The following is an 18,376-nucleotide window of genomic DNA, read 5'->3' as shown; positions in this document are numbered from 1 at the left end:
GGGTCAGGCTCTGCATCAAGTGTAGGACCTTGCTGTCTTGTTCACAAGAGATGGTTGAATTGAGAGGAAAACTGAGACATTGGGGCCTGATACGAAGAAAGAGCAAACAAAAACAAGCAAAGAGTGGTCTGTTCAAACCCTCACTAATGGCCCCAAAATTAGTGAAACAAGCAACCAGTATGAGTGGCCTCTGTCCAGCCACCTTCAGCCTTAGAGATAAGATGAGGAGCTTCATCACCTGCTGCTGCTCTACACGGTCAAACGAGTCAGTTGAGGTCATTTAGAAATATGAACAGGATGCCTCAGAGGCACCTTCCTTTGGAGGTATTCAGGGCACATCCTGCTGGGATCAGACCCAAACCACATTGGAGAGGCTATATTTGCCTTCTGGCCTGGGAACGCCTAGGGATTCCCTATAATGAGCTGGGGAAGAGAATGTCAGTTTCCGTCTTCGACCAGTTGCCACAAGGACTGATTTCAGTAAAGCTGAAAACAACGGATACATAGATGTACTGTATATGGAGAAACTGTGCTCTCTTTCTTCACCTGGGCACTGCTGAGGTTTCACTCTCTGTCCTTAAGACAAACATAGCTGTTTGGAAATGCTCCTGGGAGTAAAAACCTTTGCTTAAAACCCATTTAGACAAAGATTTTAGGCATATTTCAGCAACAAGCATAGTTGTAATTTCTTGACCCAAGGTTTTATGGTGAGGCTCTTTCTGGCATATAATTAGATCAGGGTCATTTCTCACTGAATTATCTTCACTAGTATGCTGTCCTGTGAATACCAACCTCTCCATCTGGTATGCAGAGAATGTTGTTTTGCAAGTGATCCAACATTAGCACTCGTCTTAATTGTAAAAAATCTTTACTTTTTTTGTCACCTTGTACTCTCTCCTGCATGTTGAACACAGAATTTACTTTTTTCCAATGTTCAAAATCAAAACAGATACAAATACTTTGCAACAAACTTCCAAAAGTGAGCAAACTACACAGATGGATGAGAGAGGGAACAATATGGCCTCAGTTCAGCCATCTGCAAGGGAATCTGGGTCAGAGAGTCTGTGGTGCAGGAGCGAGCAGAACTGAGGGAAGGGGGAGGTGCAAGTCACAGTTGATGAATATGTGGAGGTTTTTATTTTCTTACTCTGTCACTTTATTACAAGTTCATTTGCTACTCAGGACAGTAAAGAGAAGACAAGATGCACGGCATTCTTCCTGGATGCAAATGCACACGTGTGGAAGAAAAAGAAACTCAACCAGAAACAGGATTTTGTACACAAACCTTTTATTTGGTTGAATAAAGCCTTGATCTAAGAACAGAAGTGATGTGAAAAATGGGGAAGGTCTGGGCGGTACAGAAGTCTATCATAACCAATTAAACAGACAAAATGATCTCGATATTTAAAATGTGCTGACGACAGCCCTGTGTTCCTAGACAATCTTCCGGCCTCAACTGCTTCTTACAGGAAACACAAGTTAAAAGTAAAAAATACATACAGACTCTACAAAGTTCCTTCTTTCACGTTTGGATTTTTCACTCAAATAGAAGAAACTTAATGTAAGCACGACGCCACTAAATAAAAACTGACCCACAGGTGACGGATCTAGATCTGACCAGGGTTGGGAAGAGAGAGAGAAAAAAGAAAAAAATCAAGTGTATTTACAAAACGTATTCGAGCTCATAGCGGACGTAGACGTTCTTCTCATCGTTGTAGACCTGTGGGTAATGAGCAATCAGGGCGTCCTGGGAACCAATATAGATGGAGTTGTAAATCTTCCAGTAGACGTCTCTCACCTTCCGGGCCGGATGGAACAGACCCTGCAGAGACAGACGGGGTTAAACAATGTGGTTCGTACATATCCAACAAAACATATCTACGTACCATCCTCTCTAGTCCTACAGCTCTAACATCTATCCTAACTCTGGTCCCTACCTGTAAGCAGTACTGCAGCATGCGGCAGGGGCCGAGGGCCACTCTCAGCCCCTCCAGGGCACCCATAACAGCCTGGATGACGTGGGGAGACGTCTCAAAAACGTTGGGCCACACATAATTCAGTAAATGGTTAAGGGAGTCTTCACAGCCAAAACCGTAGACACCCAGGGACATGTGCTGGACGACGGCGCTGGCGGTCTGTCTGTGGACCAAATCTCTGCAACGACAAAGAAAGGAGTTCAGAACGACACCCAAAGAACGCTCTTAAACAGTCACATGGTTTTATCCCAGTATATTATAGGCCTGGCAGGCCGTCAGGCTTTACTTACCTAAAACACATCATTACCTTGTCATACTTTCACATTTCCTGTCAACTTTAAACACTTAACTCAAAAACCTGCTAGGCTGCTGGATGACTGCCCTAGCCACCCCCTTAGCAAGCCTAGTAAGTTTTCTGGGTAAAACCCTGAGTCATGTGTCTGGACAGGTTCTTCTCCACACACATTTCTATTTTGCCTCTTGAATGATGTAATCAGAAAGGCCAATTCAATAAATGAAAATTAAATGCTCCATTTCTTATATGTGTGGTTTCTCCTAAGCATCTGTAGGTTTCAGCAAGTCAAATTTAAAACTTTCTAAGATCCTTTTAAAGCCACACCAAAGTAAATTTAAATTAGAAATGTAAGACATTTTAAGGCTTTAAGTTTAGATACATGAAATAAAGGATTTTAAGGTCAGCCCGTTTGTAGTGTATTAACATAATAATAATATTCATTTATTTATGGCAGATATTTGTAAAGCAGCCTGATGGGCAAAGTGGATTGGTAACCAAGAGAATGGAAGAAATAACATCTGTAAATACCTATTTTTTCCTTTCTCAATTAGCCTTTTCCAACTCATCAAACCCTGGGAAAAATACCCAATTCCCTAGTTTTTCTTTCTGGATGGGAATTCTGATAATAGCTGAAGTAAATTGTAGTGTATTCAAATATATCAGTAAACAATTCCAACTCATCAGGGAGTTGTTTTAGACATGGCAATAACTTGCTAGAAATCTTTCAAACTAAGGCGCATCACCTGTCCATTAATGCGTCCTCCAGTAGAGGTGTGACAGCGTAGATGTAGTCTTTTCCCATTTCTCCGATATACTCGAACAGGAACGAGAGCGACTTCAGGACGCCGTTCTGCACGTTCAGCTCAGGCACTCTGTATTCGTTCATGAGCGCCGGCAGCACCGTGAACGGCGAACAGGTCTCCGCCACGATGGCGATGGCCACGGTTGTACACACGCGGTTCTGACGCTCCTGGACCTTTAGGTTGTTCAGCAGAGTGGCCAACACGTCATGAGGCCTGAAAGGAGAAAGGGGAAACAAAATGGGGTCAGACACAGAGTGAAGATTCCTACAGGTTAGCATACAGGAAGCAAACATCTGAACTGACCCGATGGCTTTGGCAATATAACCAAACGTGTTGACGGTAGCTCTGCGGATTGCCTTTTTGTGAGCTTTGAGTAACTCAAGCAACTCAAAGCAAATCCTCATCCACTCTCTGGCTGACACGTACTCAGCACCCCTACATGAGGAACAGAAGTTAGAATGAGAGCTGCCAGGAAACGGGCTGCACAACACTGAATCAGATTGTTGTTCATGCAGATTGCACCGACCTATCAGCAATCCGGCCCACCAGGTCGATGCAGTTCTCTTGAACCTTCTCATGCCGGTTCTTCAGGATGGGCGTCAAACGAGGAAGCAGGTCTTTGATTGGTGGAGTCATCTTGTGCATACCTATCATAAGCAAACAGCAAAATCTTTCCATATAATTCTTAAGCTTAATGAGTAATTTAAAAAAACAAACAAGCAAAAAAAATATAAAAGCAAAAGAAATTTATCATACAAACAGCATATTTTAAAAAAAATCTAGTTTTTAATAGCTGATGTGTAAAAAAACTCAAACCTCTGGAGTAAGGATGGGCAATATGGCATAGCACTTTTTTCATACCAGTTTAGATTTTTAACAATTTCTCATTTTTTCAAAAAAAAAAAAATAATAATAATTGTAAATGAAATTAAATATTTTCAAAAACTGGCTTCTATTTAACAATTTCTTCTGTGAGCTGACCTGAATTTAAAGTCCATATAGTTACAAGCTGTGAAAAGCACTATTTAAAACAGGATGGTAGCAGCAGTGTTGCTAAGGAGACGCTCTCAGACATACCTATGACATTAACAATGGCCTTCAGTGCTCCCAGGATGCTGCCCAGGACCTCGGGGTACTCCTCTCCCAGGTACTCGTACAGAACCACGCCCAAGTGACCCATCAGCTTCTCCTGCAGGGACAAACAGCAGAGAGCATGAGCTGGAGCAGTCGGTCAGACCCGGCGGGCTTCGATGCGGCGTGGCGCAACGCTCACCTCCTGACAGGTTTTCATCACCACTGCCGTGCGGGAAATGAGGTCGGCCGCCTGCTGGCGGACTTTGGCCGACTTGTTGTTCAGACGCCATAGCACCGTACCGCAGATCTGAGGCAGGTACGGCTTCACGCGCTTCCCCAGGGCGTTCACCACTGTACCGAACCCATTCAGCATTACAGAATCCTGCACACAGTGGAAAAAAGAAAAAGAAACGAAGAGGAATTCAGTTCAGTTACAGAAAAAATCCAAACGCTTTGGTCAGGTTGTGAACAGAGCTCCTTCCTCACCTCTGTAGTCTGCTCCTGGAAGGCGTACAGGATGCCGTCAATCAGCTGCTCCTCCAGCTTGTGGTCAATGTCAGCGGCTCCCAGGTTCCCCATAATCTTCTCGATGGTCTCCATCACCATCTTCCTGTACTGCTCCGCCTCGTCTTTCAGGTCGTCAACAATGCGGGAAATGATCTCGGCTGCTCCCACTTTGTTAGCCAGCTCCACGGTGGTGTCCACCAGCTGGAAACACAAAAAGGGAAAACCTTAGCCATGTGCGTCAGCTATTCAGGAAATAATGAAGTTGCATGCCCCTTTGCCCCCACCGGCAAAAAAATAAATGTTGCTAGTTCATAGGGTGGAATTTTTGTCAGCCTCATTCAGCATTATTATAGGTTGTCCACATGACCGTCTCATCAATCTTTGTCTTCCCTGACAATTTCAGTGTTTTCCTGTTCTTGTAGCATTCCCAGTGAAAGAAAGGCTGCCTAGGCTTTCAGGGCTCCCTGTGAGTCATGTGACTTGCTCTGAGCCCAGACAGCTATCTGTAGCCATACAAAGATGGCCATTTCTTTTCTTTAGTTTCAGTCCAAACACAGCAAAAAATAATGCAAGATGAATTATTAACAAGTGATTAAATCAAAGAGGAATCAGAAACTTTGTTCGTTTTCATTTCTTCCATTGATATTGATAGCAATATTATTTTTGTCACTGGTGTCAAAAATCCACTAGTATTACTGTAAATGAGACAATATGGAACACTGCTACTCAATGCTGATAAAGACATCTTTAATAAACATTTTCTAACACTGAAGACATCAGTAGGAAATTTTATGTAAAAAGTGATAATAAAAAAAAAAAGATGCCAATGGGGAACTTAAATTTTGCAGTTACTTAAATTTCATAGCTTCAACGTTAAATGCTTCCATGCTTTTCACTGACCTGTCTGTAGTTGCGTCTGTCCAGAGCCATCCTGTGCTGCCAGAAGTGCTTGAAGAACGGGGGCAGGATCTCAGTTTTGATGTAGTTTGCTTCCACACCATCCGTGCCACAACACTGCTTCACCACCTGAGAGACAAAAACAGAAACGCTGTGGGATTTCTGTACAGTTTGCCTTTAAATCTATAATTGTAAATAAAGAGTCTTGGGTGATCAGAGTGAGTATGTAACCAACGGGTGCAGGGTGAGACCAGAAAGAGAGCAGCTGATGTTTCTGGTGAGTCTCATGCTGGTGTTAATGTAGCGGACTACTAGCCCTGCTGCAGCCACATTACGGCTGAACAGGCGAGAATGAGCCGCTTCCAGTTCGCACCAGGATGCCAGCCAGCTGCCGCTTACCTTCAGCACAATCTTCTTCATCTCCTCATCAGGAGACTGGAACTCTCTGATGAGAATCAGCATCACCTCCCTGGTGTAGTAGTTGGCGTATTCAGCGTCCATCAGGGGGATCAAGTAGCCGATAGCTTTGAGGAACGCAGCCAGACCCTGGAGACGTCAGGAGACGTTAGAAGTTAAACGTTAAATCTTATTCATAGATTTTAATTACTTCTTTTTTTTTTTTTTTTGTCCGCTGCTCCCAGCTGAGTAGTAACGGTCTGTCACCGGACCTCAGCCAGCAGCAGCAGCTCCTCGACAGAGACGATGTAGCAAGCAAATATTCACGCTGCAGCCACGTCCAGGCTCAGCGCTGGGTGTGGATCTTGCATTAGAAAGAGTGAAGGCGCTCACCTTTCCTCTGTGCTGCCGGATGCCCTTCCACAGCGGCTTCAGCACAGAGTCAAACGACTCGATTCCGTAGGGAGTGGCGGCCTCGGCCAGGGCAGCTATGGCCAGAGCGCTGATGGTCCTCACCTTCTGCTGCTCATCCACCAGACCTGTAGCGCCACCAGGGGGACAGTCAGGGTTTATCAATTTCACACATTTAGGTGGAAACTTTCTGACTTGAAAACTTTCTATGGCAAATAATAGAAATTCCCGGGAATAAACCTGGATTTAAACAAACTGCAGGGTGACTTGCAGTTATGATTTTAAACATGGTTGGGGAAAATACATTTAGGATAATCTTGGCTAAAAACCATTTTTTAATACCTACAGCATATGGGAGGAATTGACTATTTGTGTTTTGCAAAACAAAACATATTTGAGTATGATGGTTTGTTTACATTACAATCTCTTCCCATAAATAAGTTAAAAATCCAGTAGAGGTTTCCACGAAAAGCTTCAGAAACGATTCTGGAAATCTAAACCTTTTAAATTTAATAACTCTAGTAAGAGGTGAAAAAGCTGCCAAAAGCTGGTTGAAACTAAAACCTGGGTAGTAATCTGCAGCTACAATAATATTCTGAGAGCATTTTCCGGGCTTCAACAAATGCTGTCAAGATTAGTGAGTAGAATTCAAAACCATGTGAAACAAACTACAGCGTGTTGTGTGTGGAGCCAGTTAAAGCTTCCAGAGATCAGTGCTGAACTGACCGTGTTCAATGATCTCCACCAAGCTGCGCAGGTGAGGCAGGATGGCGCAGCCCATCAGGATGGCGATCTGCTGCACGATCTTGATGCCCGTGTGTCTGGCCTGCCACGACTTCTTGCTTTTGCACACGGCTTTGAGGAAGGGGAGGAGCGAGGGAATGCCGAGGGCGGAGGCCACCACGGCGAAGGCTCGAGCGGTCGTGTTTCTGACGTACTCGTCCATGTTGTCGATATCGGGTCGCATCGTAGAGATCATCGTGGCCAACCCGGCAGCCTGACGCACACAACAGAAGGACGGGTTCCAGGTAAGACAAAACAGATGAAGATATGGACAATTATTTTGTCGCGTCCTACTAAATAGATTAGAGCAGGAATATCCAAATAGTGGCCCAGGGGCCATTAGTGGCCCTTGGAATAATTTTATCCCCAACACAGGTGGTTAATGCAGATCTAGGCTGCATCAATAGCATTTACTAGTCAGGGTAAAATTATCGACAAGGGCTGAAAATTAATTGGATTAATCGCTATGAATCAATTATTTTTAAAAATCGTCAGCTAATGTGGTAATCAATTAACCGTTAACTGGAGTATAGACTCAAAACAGGCCATTTGCTGAAAAAAAACTCAACATGTTAGTCAATAAGCCAAAACTGCACAGAATATATATACATTTTCTAATGAGGGTTTGAACGAATAATCGTAATTAATCAATTATTGAAATAACCGTCAGCTAATTTGGTAATCTATTAGTTGTTAACTGAAGGATAGACTCAAAAAAGGTTATTGGCTGGAAAAAGAACAAACTAAAAACAAAATAAATTCAGAGCAGTAATTAAACCAAAACAGGATATATGTATACATTTTAGGTTTAAGATCAAAACACCCTTGTTTGTAAATATGTTTCAGCCAAAATTTCTCAAATGGAATCATTTTAGCTTCACCTATTTCTAATTCACTGAATGAATGCTGTGTTATTGCAATTTAGGGAATAAAATGTTTATTTTCTTATTAAAAAATTAATTTAATTGCTTATTTTCATTTGAAATTGATTTGTTAGCTTGTAACTTTGAATGTTTCTATTATTCACATAAGATTTAAATTTCTAAATGAAAAACATGTAGGTTGTGGCAATTTTTTGATCCGATTATTCGCAAGATTAAGGGATTACTAAAATAATCAGATGATTTTTTACAACGGAAAACTTCAAAACTAATTGTTGATCTATTTATAAGCGAGTTTCTATAACAGCCAACTTTGCTGCATCCAAATCAGCTTTTATTTAATTGATTAAACTTGGCTAAATACTGCAAACATGCAAAATCCTTTTTAAGGATAACATCCCTTTCCTACATAAAATGTTGATGTTATTCTTTTTTTCCTTAAGTGCCTTTGACTCAATTATTTTGGCTGACGTGACAAAATGTTTGGACATTAATAAAATATAATGCTGCTGTATTTATAAAATATAAATACAGTTACTGGACAAGAGAATAGGCCATCAACATGATAACAAAAACATTTTAATTAAAAATTCAGAAATAATAAGATTTGTGCCCAACGGGTGCAGGTTGAGAACAGACGAGGTGTGCACAGGTCTGCTTGCTCTCATGTTGGTATCACTCTGGCGAACAACTAGCCCTGTTCTGACCACAGACCGGTCCAACAGGCGAGAATGGTTCGCAAAAACACCTCGGGACAACAAGAAAAAACTGTTCAACATTACCTTCGCCAAGTTGGAGATGATTTCTCTGCCTTCAACTCTGGCGTAGTAGTCCTCATCGATCAGCAGCGGCTCAATCACCACCAGGATCTGGACACAAGAAGAAGAAAAGTTTGAGTCTCGACACGGGCAAACCGAGCCCACTGGAGCAAATATGAATCTAAAACTGAGCCCACCTTGTGTACGTACGGCCGGACCAGGTCGTCCAGTTTGTAGAGGATGCGGTCGATGACTTTGACCAGCAGATGGCGCTCTTGGTCTTCCAGGGTGGGGGACATGAGAAGCGGCAGAATCTGGTTGAAGAGCGGACCTGCTCCAAACTCGCGAGCTTTGTCGGTTATCTGGCGCAGAGCGGCCTGACAGGGGAAGACAGAGCTGCTCATCACCTTTCAGTTTATTTAGATCATAGTGAAATTGCTTGCAAGTTCACACTTCTACATTTGACATTACTATTGTTCTACATATATTTGCTAATATTTAACACTTTGGATGGGAGTAGCTTGCCAACAAGCATGCAGTTTTAACTACAGTGCAACTTGATTCTAACAACAGCTAAAGTTGTTTTCTTCTCACAGGTATGAGTTCACAAAGCAGCTCAGTGATATCGACTTTACATAAATAGTCAAGGGGATCATTTTGTAACTGGACAAAATTCTGCTAGTTGATAGGAAGCATCAGTGACTTTCACATGGGTAAATACAACCGAAACAAACACGAGTCTAGAGCCAGTGGGAGAAATGACTCATGGTCTTTTAGTAAAGACAAGAGAGAAATCCTACACAAATCTGACACAACTTCATTTATGCTTACATTTTGTAAAGAAAGTTTTGTTCAGTGTCTTCTTCTAAGGCACAAGTGTCAAACTCCAATTCTCAATGGCCGCTGTCCTGCAGTTTTTCGATGTGCCACAAGTACAAAACGCTGGAATGAAATGGCTTAATCACCTCCTCCTTGTGTAGATCAGTTCTCCAGAGCCTTAATGACCTAATTATTCTATTCAGGTGGTGCAGCAGAGGCACATCTAAAGGTTGCAGGACAGCAGCGTTCCAGGACTGGAGTTTGAGACCCCTGCTCTAAGGGGTTTGTGTTGTTTCCTTCAGTGGCTCTTGGTGCAGCGCCCCCTCAGGTGTGTCTTTAATTTGTGAACATTTTCAGAATCGGGGGAAATGTGACAGGTTTCTTTGCCTTGATGGTTTATGTCCACTGCTCCCAGTAGAGTGCACCAGTCTAGACTGAGCTCCACCGACAGCAGCAGCTCCTCAGAAAGGATCTTCTGTAGCAAACACTTGTTCACTCTGTAGCCACATACAGGCTCCGTGCTGGGTGTTGATTTTGCAGCAGGAACAGAAACGTCTCCACTACACAGACTTTGCATCATGACAATCAGAAACCAACCTTTCTCATGGGAGGAGTTCCATTCTTAATCTTCAGCAGCAGCTTCATGATCTTCCTTTCCTTCTGTTCCTCGGGGCTCAGAGTTGATTCATCCACCTCCACCTAAAACAAACAGTTAATGACTTCAAACTGTCCTTGTGTACAATATTAGTTATGAATGATTAGTATACAGTGTGGTGCTCACCAGCAGTTTGTCAAAGTACTGAATGTCATCAGGTTTGAGGAAGGGGAGGTTTCCTGAGGGCTGGTCGTTCATCTGCTTGGTGGTCCGGTCCTCGGCCTGCATGTGGAAGCCCGTCATGCCTCCGATTGGGGTGGGAGTGGCCGACAGCTTACGGGCCGGGGTACGGATCGGTACGTACCCCGCTGGAGGAGGCAACACCTTCAGACAGGAAGGACAGACTGAGTCCTGGGTCTCCCTGGGAGCAGCTCACAGCAGGGTTGGGCAATAAACCAGTAACAATATATATCGCCACAGACAAGGCATCAACATCAATAGAAAATAAGTGCAGTAAAATGTCACTGAACTTGGATAAAGACCTGCACAGCTTTCTGGGAGATGTAGGCAGAGGGAAGGCTTTAGCCGCTAAAACTCCTCAGTCCCAGTTAACTAAGGTTGGAGGCATCAACCAGCCATGTTACCAGTTTGGTAGTAGTTTAAATATTTAAAACCAAAAACTAATCAATAATTACAAATAGACTAGTGCTGAAATTATTGTGATTAATCAGTTATTTAAATAATTGTTGATTAATTTAGTAATTAAATCATTAACTGGAGTATATGACCTCAAAAAAGCCAATCTGCTCTTCCTAGAACTCAAGTGGCTTCGTTTGAGCTACACCTGGTTCAAATTCAGTATAAAATTTTTTATCTTTAATTAAGCACCTTTTGCTATCCAATTATTAATGGGTTGATCCAACATTAGTCAACAGATCAGCCTTACTATGTATTGCTTTCAAGCAGAAAGCTCTGAGCTTTTCACATGTGGATGGTAGATTAATTATTTAGCAGCAGATGCTTCCTTTGCTACGAATTATCAATTGTTCACTAAAAGAATGCTGTTATTGCATTCCAGGCAATAACATTTTTACTTTCTAATTTGAAAAGGAATAATGTTTTTTGGTTATTTGAATATTTTAATGCATCTCTAATTTTGCTTAAAACTAGCTTATGTGGTTCAATGAAAAAGCAGCAAAATGTGCAAATTTTTTATCCAACTGATCATCAGAATAATCGATTGCTAAAATAATTGTTAGCTGCAGCCCTGGGATCGACCGATATGAAACTCATACATCGTGATACATTTTTCAGATTTGGTCGAACCCAGTTTACAGTCTGTCTGCTGTTGAGTCAACCTCTAGTGAACGAGATGTCTAGAGACACCTAGAAGAGAAACAGACCTTGTATCCTTCCGGGAACATGGCGTCCAGCTCTTCATCGGTCAGAGGTCGGTTCCTCTCATCAATCTCCCGTTCCCACCTCCAGGCCTGGAGCTGCTCTGGGGTCATGCTCATCAGGTGTCCTGGAACAAACAACAGTTTGATTCAGAAAGAGACGACAGCAGAAGAAGTTATTCTTCACTTGCTGTGTTTCCGTTACAAAGGTGCACAAAACTGTCAATATTTTGCCAATGTCAAAAACATAATTTCACAATTATGGCGTTTCAATTAAGTAAGAAACATGACTGAAATCAAACATAGATAAGTTTGTCCATCCGATAAATCATAAAAAAAAAAAAAACACCAAAATCTTTTTATCAAAAGACAAGTTTTTTTTTTTAAAAGCTGTGCTACCATTAAGTGAACTTATTTTTGAAATGTCAAATTGAGCAATGACATGGTGAATGGAAACACAGCTTATGTATTCTTGATGCAGAGGGAGAATGACAGGAGGATGTGTACCGGGTGTAGGTGTGGCCATGTTCATGGCTGGCGTTCCTAATGGAGTTTTTCCAGGTGTCAGAAGCGGTGTGGAAGAGCCCATCTGGCTGGCGGGCGTTTCATCCCACCGAGACTTCCTCTTGCTGGCTCCTGGGGTTGGGGTCTCCCCCACCGATTCCTCCCCTCTGTCTGTGCGCGGCGTCTCGGCCCACCCGCTGCCGTGTCCTGGCGTCTCGCGCTCCGTCTTTGGGGTTTCGTCCCAGCGGTTCTTGCGGACGCTCCCCGTGGCGCCGCCGTGGCCAGGCGTAGCGTGGCCTGGCGTATCCCGGCCAGGCGTGGCAGCGCCGGCTGGGGTGTGGCTGGGGGTGGGGTCCCACATACGGGTGCTGGGCGTGGCCCCTGGGGTCTCACTGCCCTTCGGGCGGCCGGGAGTTTCGTCCCAGCGGCTGTTGGAAGGTGTGTGTGCAGGAGTGTGTCCTGGAGTCTGAAACAATCAGAGGGACAATCTGCAGGTTCAGAAGAGCCTTTCCCCCCCCTCAAGCGGAGCAGGATGGACAGACTGAACGTGATTGGCTCACCTCAGTCCCGGCGTCTGCCTGGTCCCAGCTGGACAGTTTTTTGGGTGTGGAGTTGGACGGAGTTTGGTCAGCTGTCTGGTCCCAGCGGCGCTTTCGTTTGGCAGCAGCTTGAGAGGCAGCAGACCCATTGACAGCTTTCAGATCCCCCGACTTGGCCTTCTCTGCCAGCTGCAGACGAATTTCCCTCTGCAAACACAACAGATGATGGCCAAGGTTAACGGTAACGGGGCTGTAACTGCATTCCTGCTTCAAAACCAGACGCTTACACCTCAACCAGATGCAAACATCTATGGTGACCTCATTACAACAAAGACACTACTTTGTCTAAGGCTGTCTGACAACCAAGAGAAAATTGTGACCGCAGACCAAAAATTAGGGTTTTCAAGTGCCCATCATTTGTCCTCTTCACAACACACACATATACTGTATATAAAACATTAAGTCCTCAGCCACCATTTCCCCATTGGCTGGATGTTCGCCCACTTTTTAGGAAAATGTCTAAATGGAAACCTACATATTACTGGGCAATATGCTAGCTACACACCAGTGGAAAACTTAAAAAATTGAGCTCTTAAAATAAACAAATGATGAAGATGGCATGGACATGTAGATTGAAAATGTAAAGAAGAATTTCACAGTCTTTACAGTTCAAGGTGAAGATAATAAACACAGACTGAAACCTATAAAGTAGAAAAGAAAAGCTGGTGTATAACTGTACCTCCTCTTTGGACAGGTTCTGTTCCATCATCACGTCCACATACGACCTGACCTGCAGCTTAGGGTCCGGTGTTTTGCCCCCTGCGCGAAAGAGCACCAACAGGACAAAGGAGACTTATCAGGATTCTGAAAGTACAGCCATCACAAACACAGCAAGTACAAACACAGCCAGCTAACCTTGTCTCTTTACTTATGTTTCTGCTCCGTTTAAAACAGCTGATTAACAAAAGAAAAGAAAAAAACAAAAAACTGGTACTGAATTGTGTTAAAAAAAATCTACAGCGTTTTCTTACATTGAGTCATAGCATTTTTAAAAGAACAACAAACAAGATACATGAAAAAAGCTGAGGTTGTGATGATTTCTTTAAGTGGATTAAGAAGTCTAGCCATCACTGATGCAGGGCTCCTGGGCTGTGCTCCTCAGAATACGTACACTTTCAGTGCCAAGGGTCCTTCTGCAGTCAGACTTCAACCGGCAGAAAAGAAGCCTAGAAAATTTCTCTTTACCATTAGTAACACTTTGGAAAAGGGTTTGAAGTCACACACAACAGTATACCACCTGTGTTGCAATGAGTCATGGCATTCATAGGACAATGCATCTTCTTGGGGATTACCCACCAAAAGTTACAGATAAATGATTCTGACTGTTACTTTTACTAAAAGAAACTAAAATGTTCAGGGTAAGGTTTGGCAAAGTAACAATATATTTATTTGAATGTAAGCAAAACATTACAACTATAGAGAAATATGTGGGATGCAGTGGCCACTCTGATTTCTGATTCACTCATTTTGGCCTTGACTTCCTCGTATGGAAGAGTGGATAGGTATGAAGCCAAATGTTTAAAAAAAACAAAAAAAATCTGAACTTATATGTTGGATTTCTGAAAGGCCAAATAAAGGAGGATGAAGTTTGAAGTAGCTGCGCTGCATCTCATTCCCCCTCACAGCCTCCCAAACAAGCGGCCAGTGGACCCTGACCAAACTGACCCCATAACCTACACAGGATGAGTTGCTGCACCCTTTACAGAGTGCAGTACAGGACTGGCAAAGCAGTACTGCTGTAGGAGAGAAATTAAGGACAGTTAGTATGGGCCTGTGGCATTTTGGCACACAACTTTTCTTGGCAACATATTTCTATTTTACAGGGGAGAGCTGTAAAATAAAAATATATTCACATGACAACTTTATACAGAGAGCTCTCGCTACATGCAGGCTTTCAGAGAAACTACAACCAAACCTGAAACACTCAGGTTGTTTAAGCTCTTATCAAAAAAAAGGAAATCTGCTTCCTAAAAAATGAAATGAATGATAAACAGCTGAGGTCTGTTTTCAGTATTTCTAGGAATAAAGATGCTAACTTTTACATTGAACATTAATCCAGAGGCCCAAGATTTAAATCTACTCAAAGACTAATTAGATTTTTTTTGTTAGCTTTTTCAGGGCCTTTCACACAGAACTGCAACAATGGTTGCTATTTGCCTCTACGCTGGCCGCTCCACTCTGACTGCCGTAGATCTACATGACTGTGCCCAGTATGAAAAAAGCACAGCTCATTCAAACCCTAGCCCATGTCTTCACATGCTCTGTATGCCAGTTTTGGGATCGTTAACCCTTCGACACACACATACATCACAATCTGCGACCCACGTTTGTTAGGCCAGACCTAACCAGCTCTCCCCCTCAACACATGGTTAGCCCTGCAAGGTTTGAGAGGCAAATCAGAAAATAAAGCACTTCATTTGCACAACCAGAACAGTAACTCTCTCCCCAACCAAATGATGAGCCCATATTTCTACTTGGTGTAAAAATAGAAAATGATATAAATGTTGTTTGACCACAAAGGATTGACCACAGGGAAGGCACGGAGTCTGGGAAGCAAGCTAGTGCAATGTGGTCGAAGGGTTGAACAGTAAAGCTAAGCTACTGATGTTCAAGAAGGGGGAAATTCACTAATGTGAGCAGCGGGGAGGAGAATAAAAAGACAGGGTGTGTTTGATGTGATGGAAAGAAAAATGACAAAAATTTACCGTCAGCAAAAGGGTCGAGACGCTCGGGCGAGATGATCATCTGTCTGCGGCGGGCTTTGTACTCGTCCTCCCGATCGGCGATCTTCTGCGGCCGATGTTCTGCGAACGGGTCGTACTGCAGCACAAAAAAGAGGTGAAATTGTTTTTCCTTTTCCTGCTCAAACAATTGTTCTGAAATAAATGCAAAAAAGGGACAGATGTGGACATACCTGCTCATCCGACTGAGGGATGGAGTTGAGTATTGCCACCGGCGCGTGGTAGCCAGGTTTCTTCTGCCCCAGTAGGCTAGTGGACGTGTCGTCTTCATCGTCCTGGGGAAGGAAGGACAAGCAGGAGTCTAGTCAAATCTCGCCAAACTGGCAAGATCCTCCTAGCTCGCAAACAGAACACACACACACACATACATATATATATATATGGGGAGCAGTCAAGCTCCCTGGGACAAGACTTGAATCGCCAAGCAACAGAACTTCACTTAATACTTACGTCCTCCTGCTCATTGGCTGCGATTGAAGTGACATATCCAGCGAAGCGGCTGTCGCTGCCGCCGTAGATCTCCTGGTCGTAGAAGCCAGTGGAGACCAGACCCACACCCTGCTCGCCATTCTCCTCCTGCAGGGTGGCCTTCATCCCCTGGATCTCCAGGATCTGGGCCTCGATATCTACATGCCAGACAAAAAAAGGGACAAATTTATTTGTTTTTAAGTCATAGGACATTCCAACACGCGGTCAAGGTCAACTATAGTAGGGCTGTTTTAGTAAAAGAAGAGAGACATGCCCAAAAACATGCTTAGCAATTTACACATTTAAATCAATGTGTGTTTTGCCTGAAGTACCAAGACCAATGCAAAAATAGAAGAAAAAGCTGTTATGTTTTATTAGTTTTAAATACATTCTTTGATTACTCTTTGAACAGGCTGAAAAATGCCAAACAACTTTAAAAAATATTACATTTTTTTCAATAGACAATGTTCATCAAGTCAATCAAGGGAACCTTTAGTGTTAACCTGTTGTGAAATTTCTTTGTTGTTCTTAATTCTGTAGCAATTTTCATCATTTTCACAGAGGATCTGCCTCGGTAGCATAATCCACGTTCACAACGTCCCCTGGCATAGTCTTCTTTACATTGGTATAATTTTTTTAACCCCCCCACATCTTTATGTTCAACATTAAATGTCCAATACATTTACCATTCCTTACACACAGCTATGCAAATCATCTTTGTTTGCTCAACCTGAGCCACAGCTCTAATATACTAATTTCTGACTTTCAATTAGTCTCAATCTTTGGAGTAAACAATGAGTGAAAATGTTCTCTAAAGAAATCACGAACAAACAAAACTCTTATCAGTCTATTCAACTACCTTATTTTTTAAAAACATGTTTCGTCAAAATATGTTGATGGAAACAAAACGAAATGACACTGTAACTTTTTATATTGCATGTCATTAGTAATTAGTCTTTGAAGATAAAGCGCGTGCTTTGTGACAGGTGAAAAGGAAACAACTGACATGCGCAACTTTTAAACCGGGATAATTAATATTAATAATAACAAAAGTAAAAGCGAGTAACTCTGTTGGGCTCTGGTAAAAAAAAATATAAATCTTTCCTAATGGTCGGGTTCGACAAAGATGAATCAGCTAAATTGATTATTTTAGTTTTGCCTTTATTTAAGAAAGAGCATCAGCGTCAGTTGAAAGTAGGTACACCCGAACTGCGTGTCTGTCTGGGCTTCTAGTGTTTTGTTACATGGGGGTCATGCTAAAAGCTTTGGCCTCATTATGACAAATAATGGATATAAATTGTAAAGCTACAAAAACAACAAAATAACCGCATATGAGGTAGCATAGCTACTATGTATAGTTAAATTTAGCGTAGAAAGCAATCTAAAAAAACAACAACAACCTTTCTTTACGTGTACAAGATAGAAGCGCCAGAAGGTTGCTCAGTTTAAGCTAGCTAGCTAGCTAGCACTAGCAACCAGCGCCATTATATAAACCCGTCCGCGTTGCGTCGTAACAGGCCTGCTCCTTATCCTCTTTTAAACGTCAAACTAGAAATTATAACGCGTAAAAAATATCGAAATTACTGCTGGTTTTGCATTCATTTCCAAAACTCACTAAAAAGCATCGCGTAGATATTGGATATATATAATATTTCAGTAGAAACTTACCTTCGTGTGTTTTGGCGATCTTCGCCATTTTGGTGTTGGTGGCTCAAGACTGAAACCGGAAATGCGCTGTTTTTGACTTCCGTCTCCTTCCTGTGGGGAGCAGTAGAGTCATGTGGCAGGCTGTAAAGATAGAACGCCCCTAATTTGAAGCTCCAGACCACATAGTTGGAGGCGTAAAGAAGGTTGTTATCATTTCGAAATGTTCTCTTATCACGCTCATATTTGCAGATGAAATACCACAGAACTACAGAAATGTTATAATTAGGAGTCAACACAAAGCAACAAAGAGGATCTTAACTGAATTTGCACTCTAAGAACTTTTTCACATTTATTTAAACAGCAGTAAATTAGTTTCCTTCTATGTTTCCTTCTGCTGATACAAAAATGCTGTGTAATATCAAACGTAATTGAAATAATTGAAAATAAATTTGACTTTCTGCTGATCTCCATAACTTCGTAATTTGATGCCTTGAAATATGTAGGTCTGTCTCTTTAAGAAGCTCCTGCTCTTCGCGACATCGTCACTACAATGCCTTCCATTATGCATTTTACCATCATTCTTAAGAGTGTTGGACTAAGAAGTATTTTTGGCCCACAGTGATTTTGGCCAAAAAATGACTTATGGCAAAAAAAAAAAAAAAAAGGCTTAAGCCATTATTTTAGGATTAAAATTTATATTAAACATAATTTTGTCATTTAATGTAAACGTCTATTCAAATTTCATATACGACGTGTTATAAATCAAACTTTTTTGTTTCGAACATGTACTGCTGTTGCTCTAAACACACTTTGTTTAACTGGACC

General features: G+C 42.3%; 1 protein-coding gene across 3 annotated transcripts; it reads right to left on the bottom strand.

Annotated features, from left to right (window-relative positions):
• Positions 1-1,268: 1,268 nt before the first annotated feature.
• On the bottom strand, positions 1,269-17,703 carry sf3b1 (splicing factor 3b, subunit 1). 3 transcript variants are annotated; one of them, XM_028024416.1, is made up of 24 exons: positions 17,573-17,703; positions 15,887-16,062; positions 15,610-15,711; positions 15,401-15,515; positions 13,375-13,454; positions 12,657-12,842; positions 12,100-12,562; positions 11,599-11,720; positions 10,382-10,579; positions 10,198-10,299; positions 8,979-9,158; positions 8,806-8,892; positions 7,086-7,356; positions 6,342-6,487; positions 5,952-6,098; positions 5,556-5,681; positions 4,635-4,856; positions 4,348-4,530; positions 4,152-4,263; positions 3,601-3,721; positions 3,378-3,509; positions 3,015-3,287; positions 1,938-2,154; positions 1,269-1,822 (listed from the first exon to the last, which is right to left on the bottom strand). In XM_028024416.1, the coding sequence occupies exons 1-24, from the start codon at positions 17,598-17,600 to the stop codon at positions 1,664-1,666; spliced, it is 3,948 nt and encodes a 1,315-aa protein (XP_027880217.1). In that variant the 5' UTR covers positions 17,601-17,703; the 3' UTR covers positions 1,269-1,663. The 3 variants fall into 3 exon arrangements, with proteins under 3 accessions (XP_027880217.1, XP_027880219.1, XP_027880220.1); XM_028024418.1 differs by lacking the exons at positions 15,401-15,515; positions 15,610-15,711; positions 15,887-16,062; positions 17,573-17,703 and adding an exon at positions 13,807-14,217; XM_028024419.1 differs by lacking the exons at positions 1,269-1,822; positions 1,938-2,154; positions 3,015-3,287; ... (15 more) ...; positions 12,657-12,842; positions 13,375-13,454 and adding an exon at positions 13,489-14,431.
• Positions 17,704-18,376: the final 673 nt, after the last annotated feature.

The sequence above is a fragment of the Xiphophorus couchianus genome, chromosome 7 (genome assembly GCF_001444195.1).
Source record: "Xiphophorus couchianus chromosome 7, X_couchianus-1.0, whole genome shotgun sequence".
NCBI lineage: Eukaryota > Metazoa > Chordata > Actinopteri > Cyprinodontiformes > Poeciliidae > Xiphophorus > Xiphophorus couchianus.
This window is presented reverse-complemented; position numbering and strand designations above follow the sequence as displayed.

Coding starts and splice junctions, on each gene's coding strand:
- sf3b1 (XM_028024416.1), bottom strand. CDS start 17,600: ATGGCGAAGATCGCCAAAACACACGAAG. Junction 10,300..10,381: donor AGTACTTTGACAAACTGCTG/GTGAGCACCACA, acceptor TGTTTGTTTTAG/GTGGAGGTGGATGAATCAAC. Junction 4,531..4,634: donor TCCAGGAGCAGACTACAGAG/GTGAGGAAGGAG, acceptor CACTGTGTGCAG/GATTCTGTAATGCTGAATGG.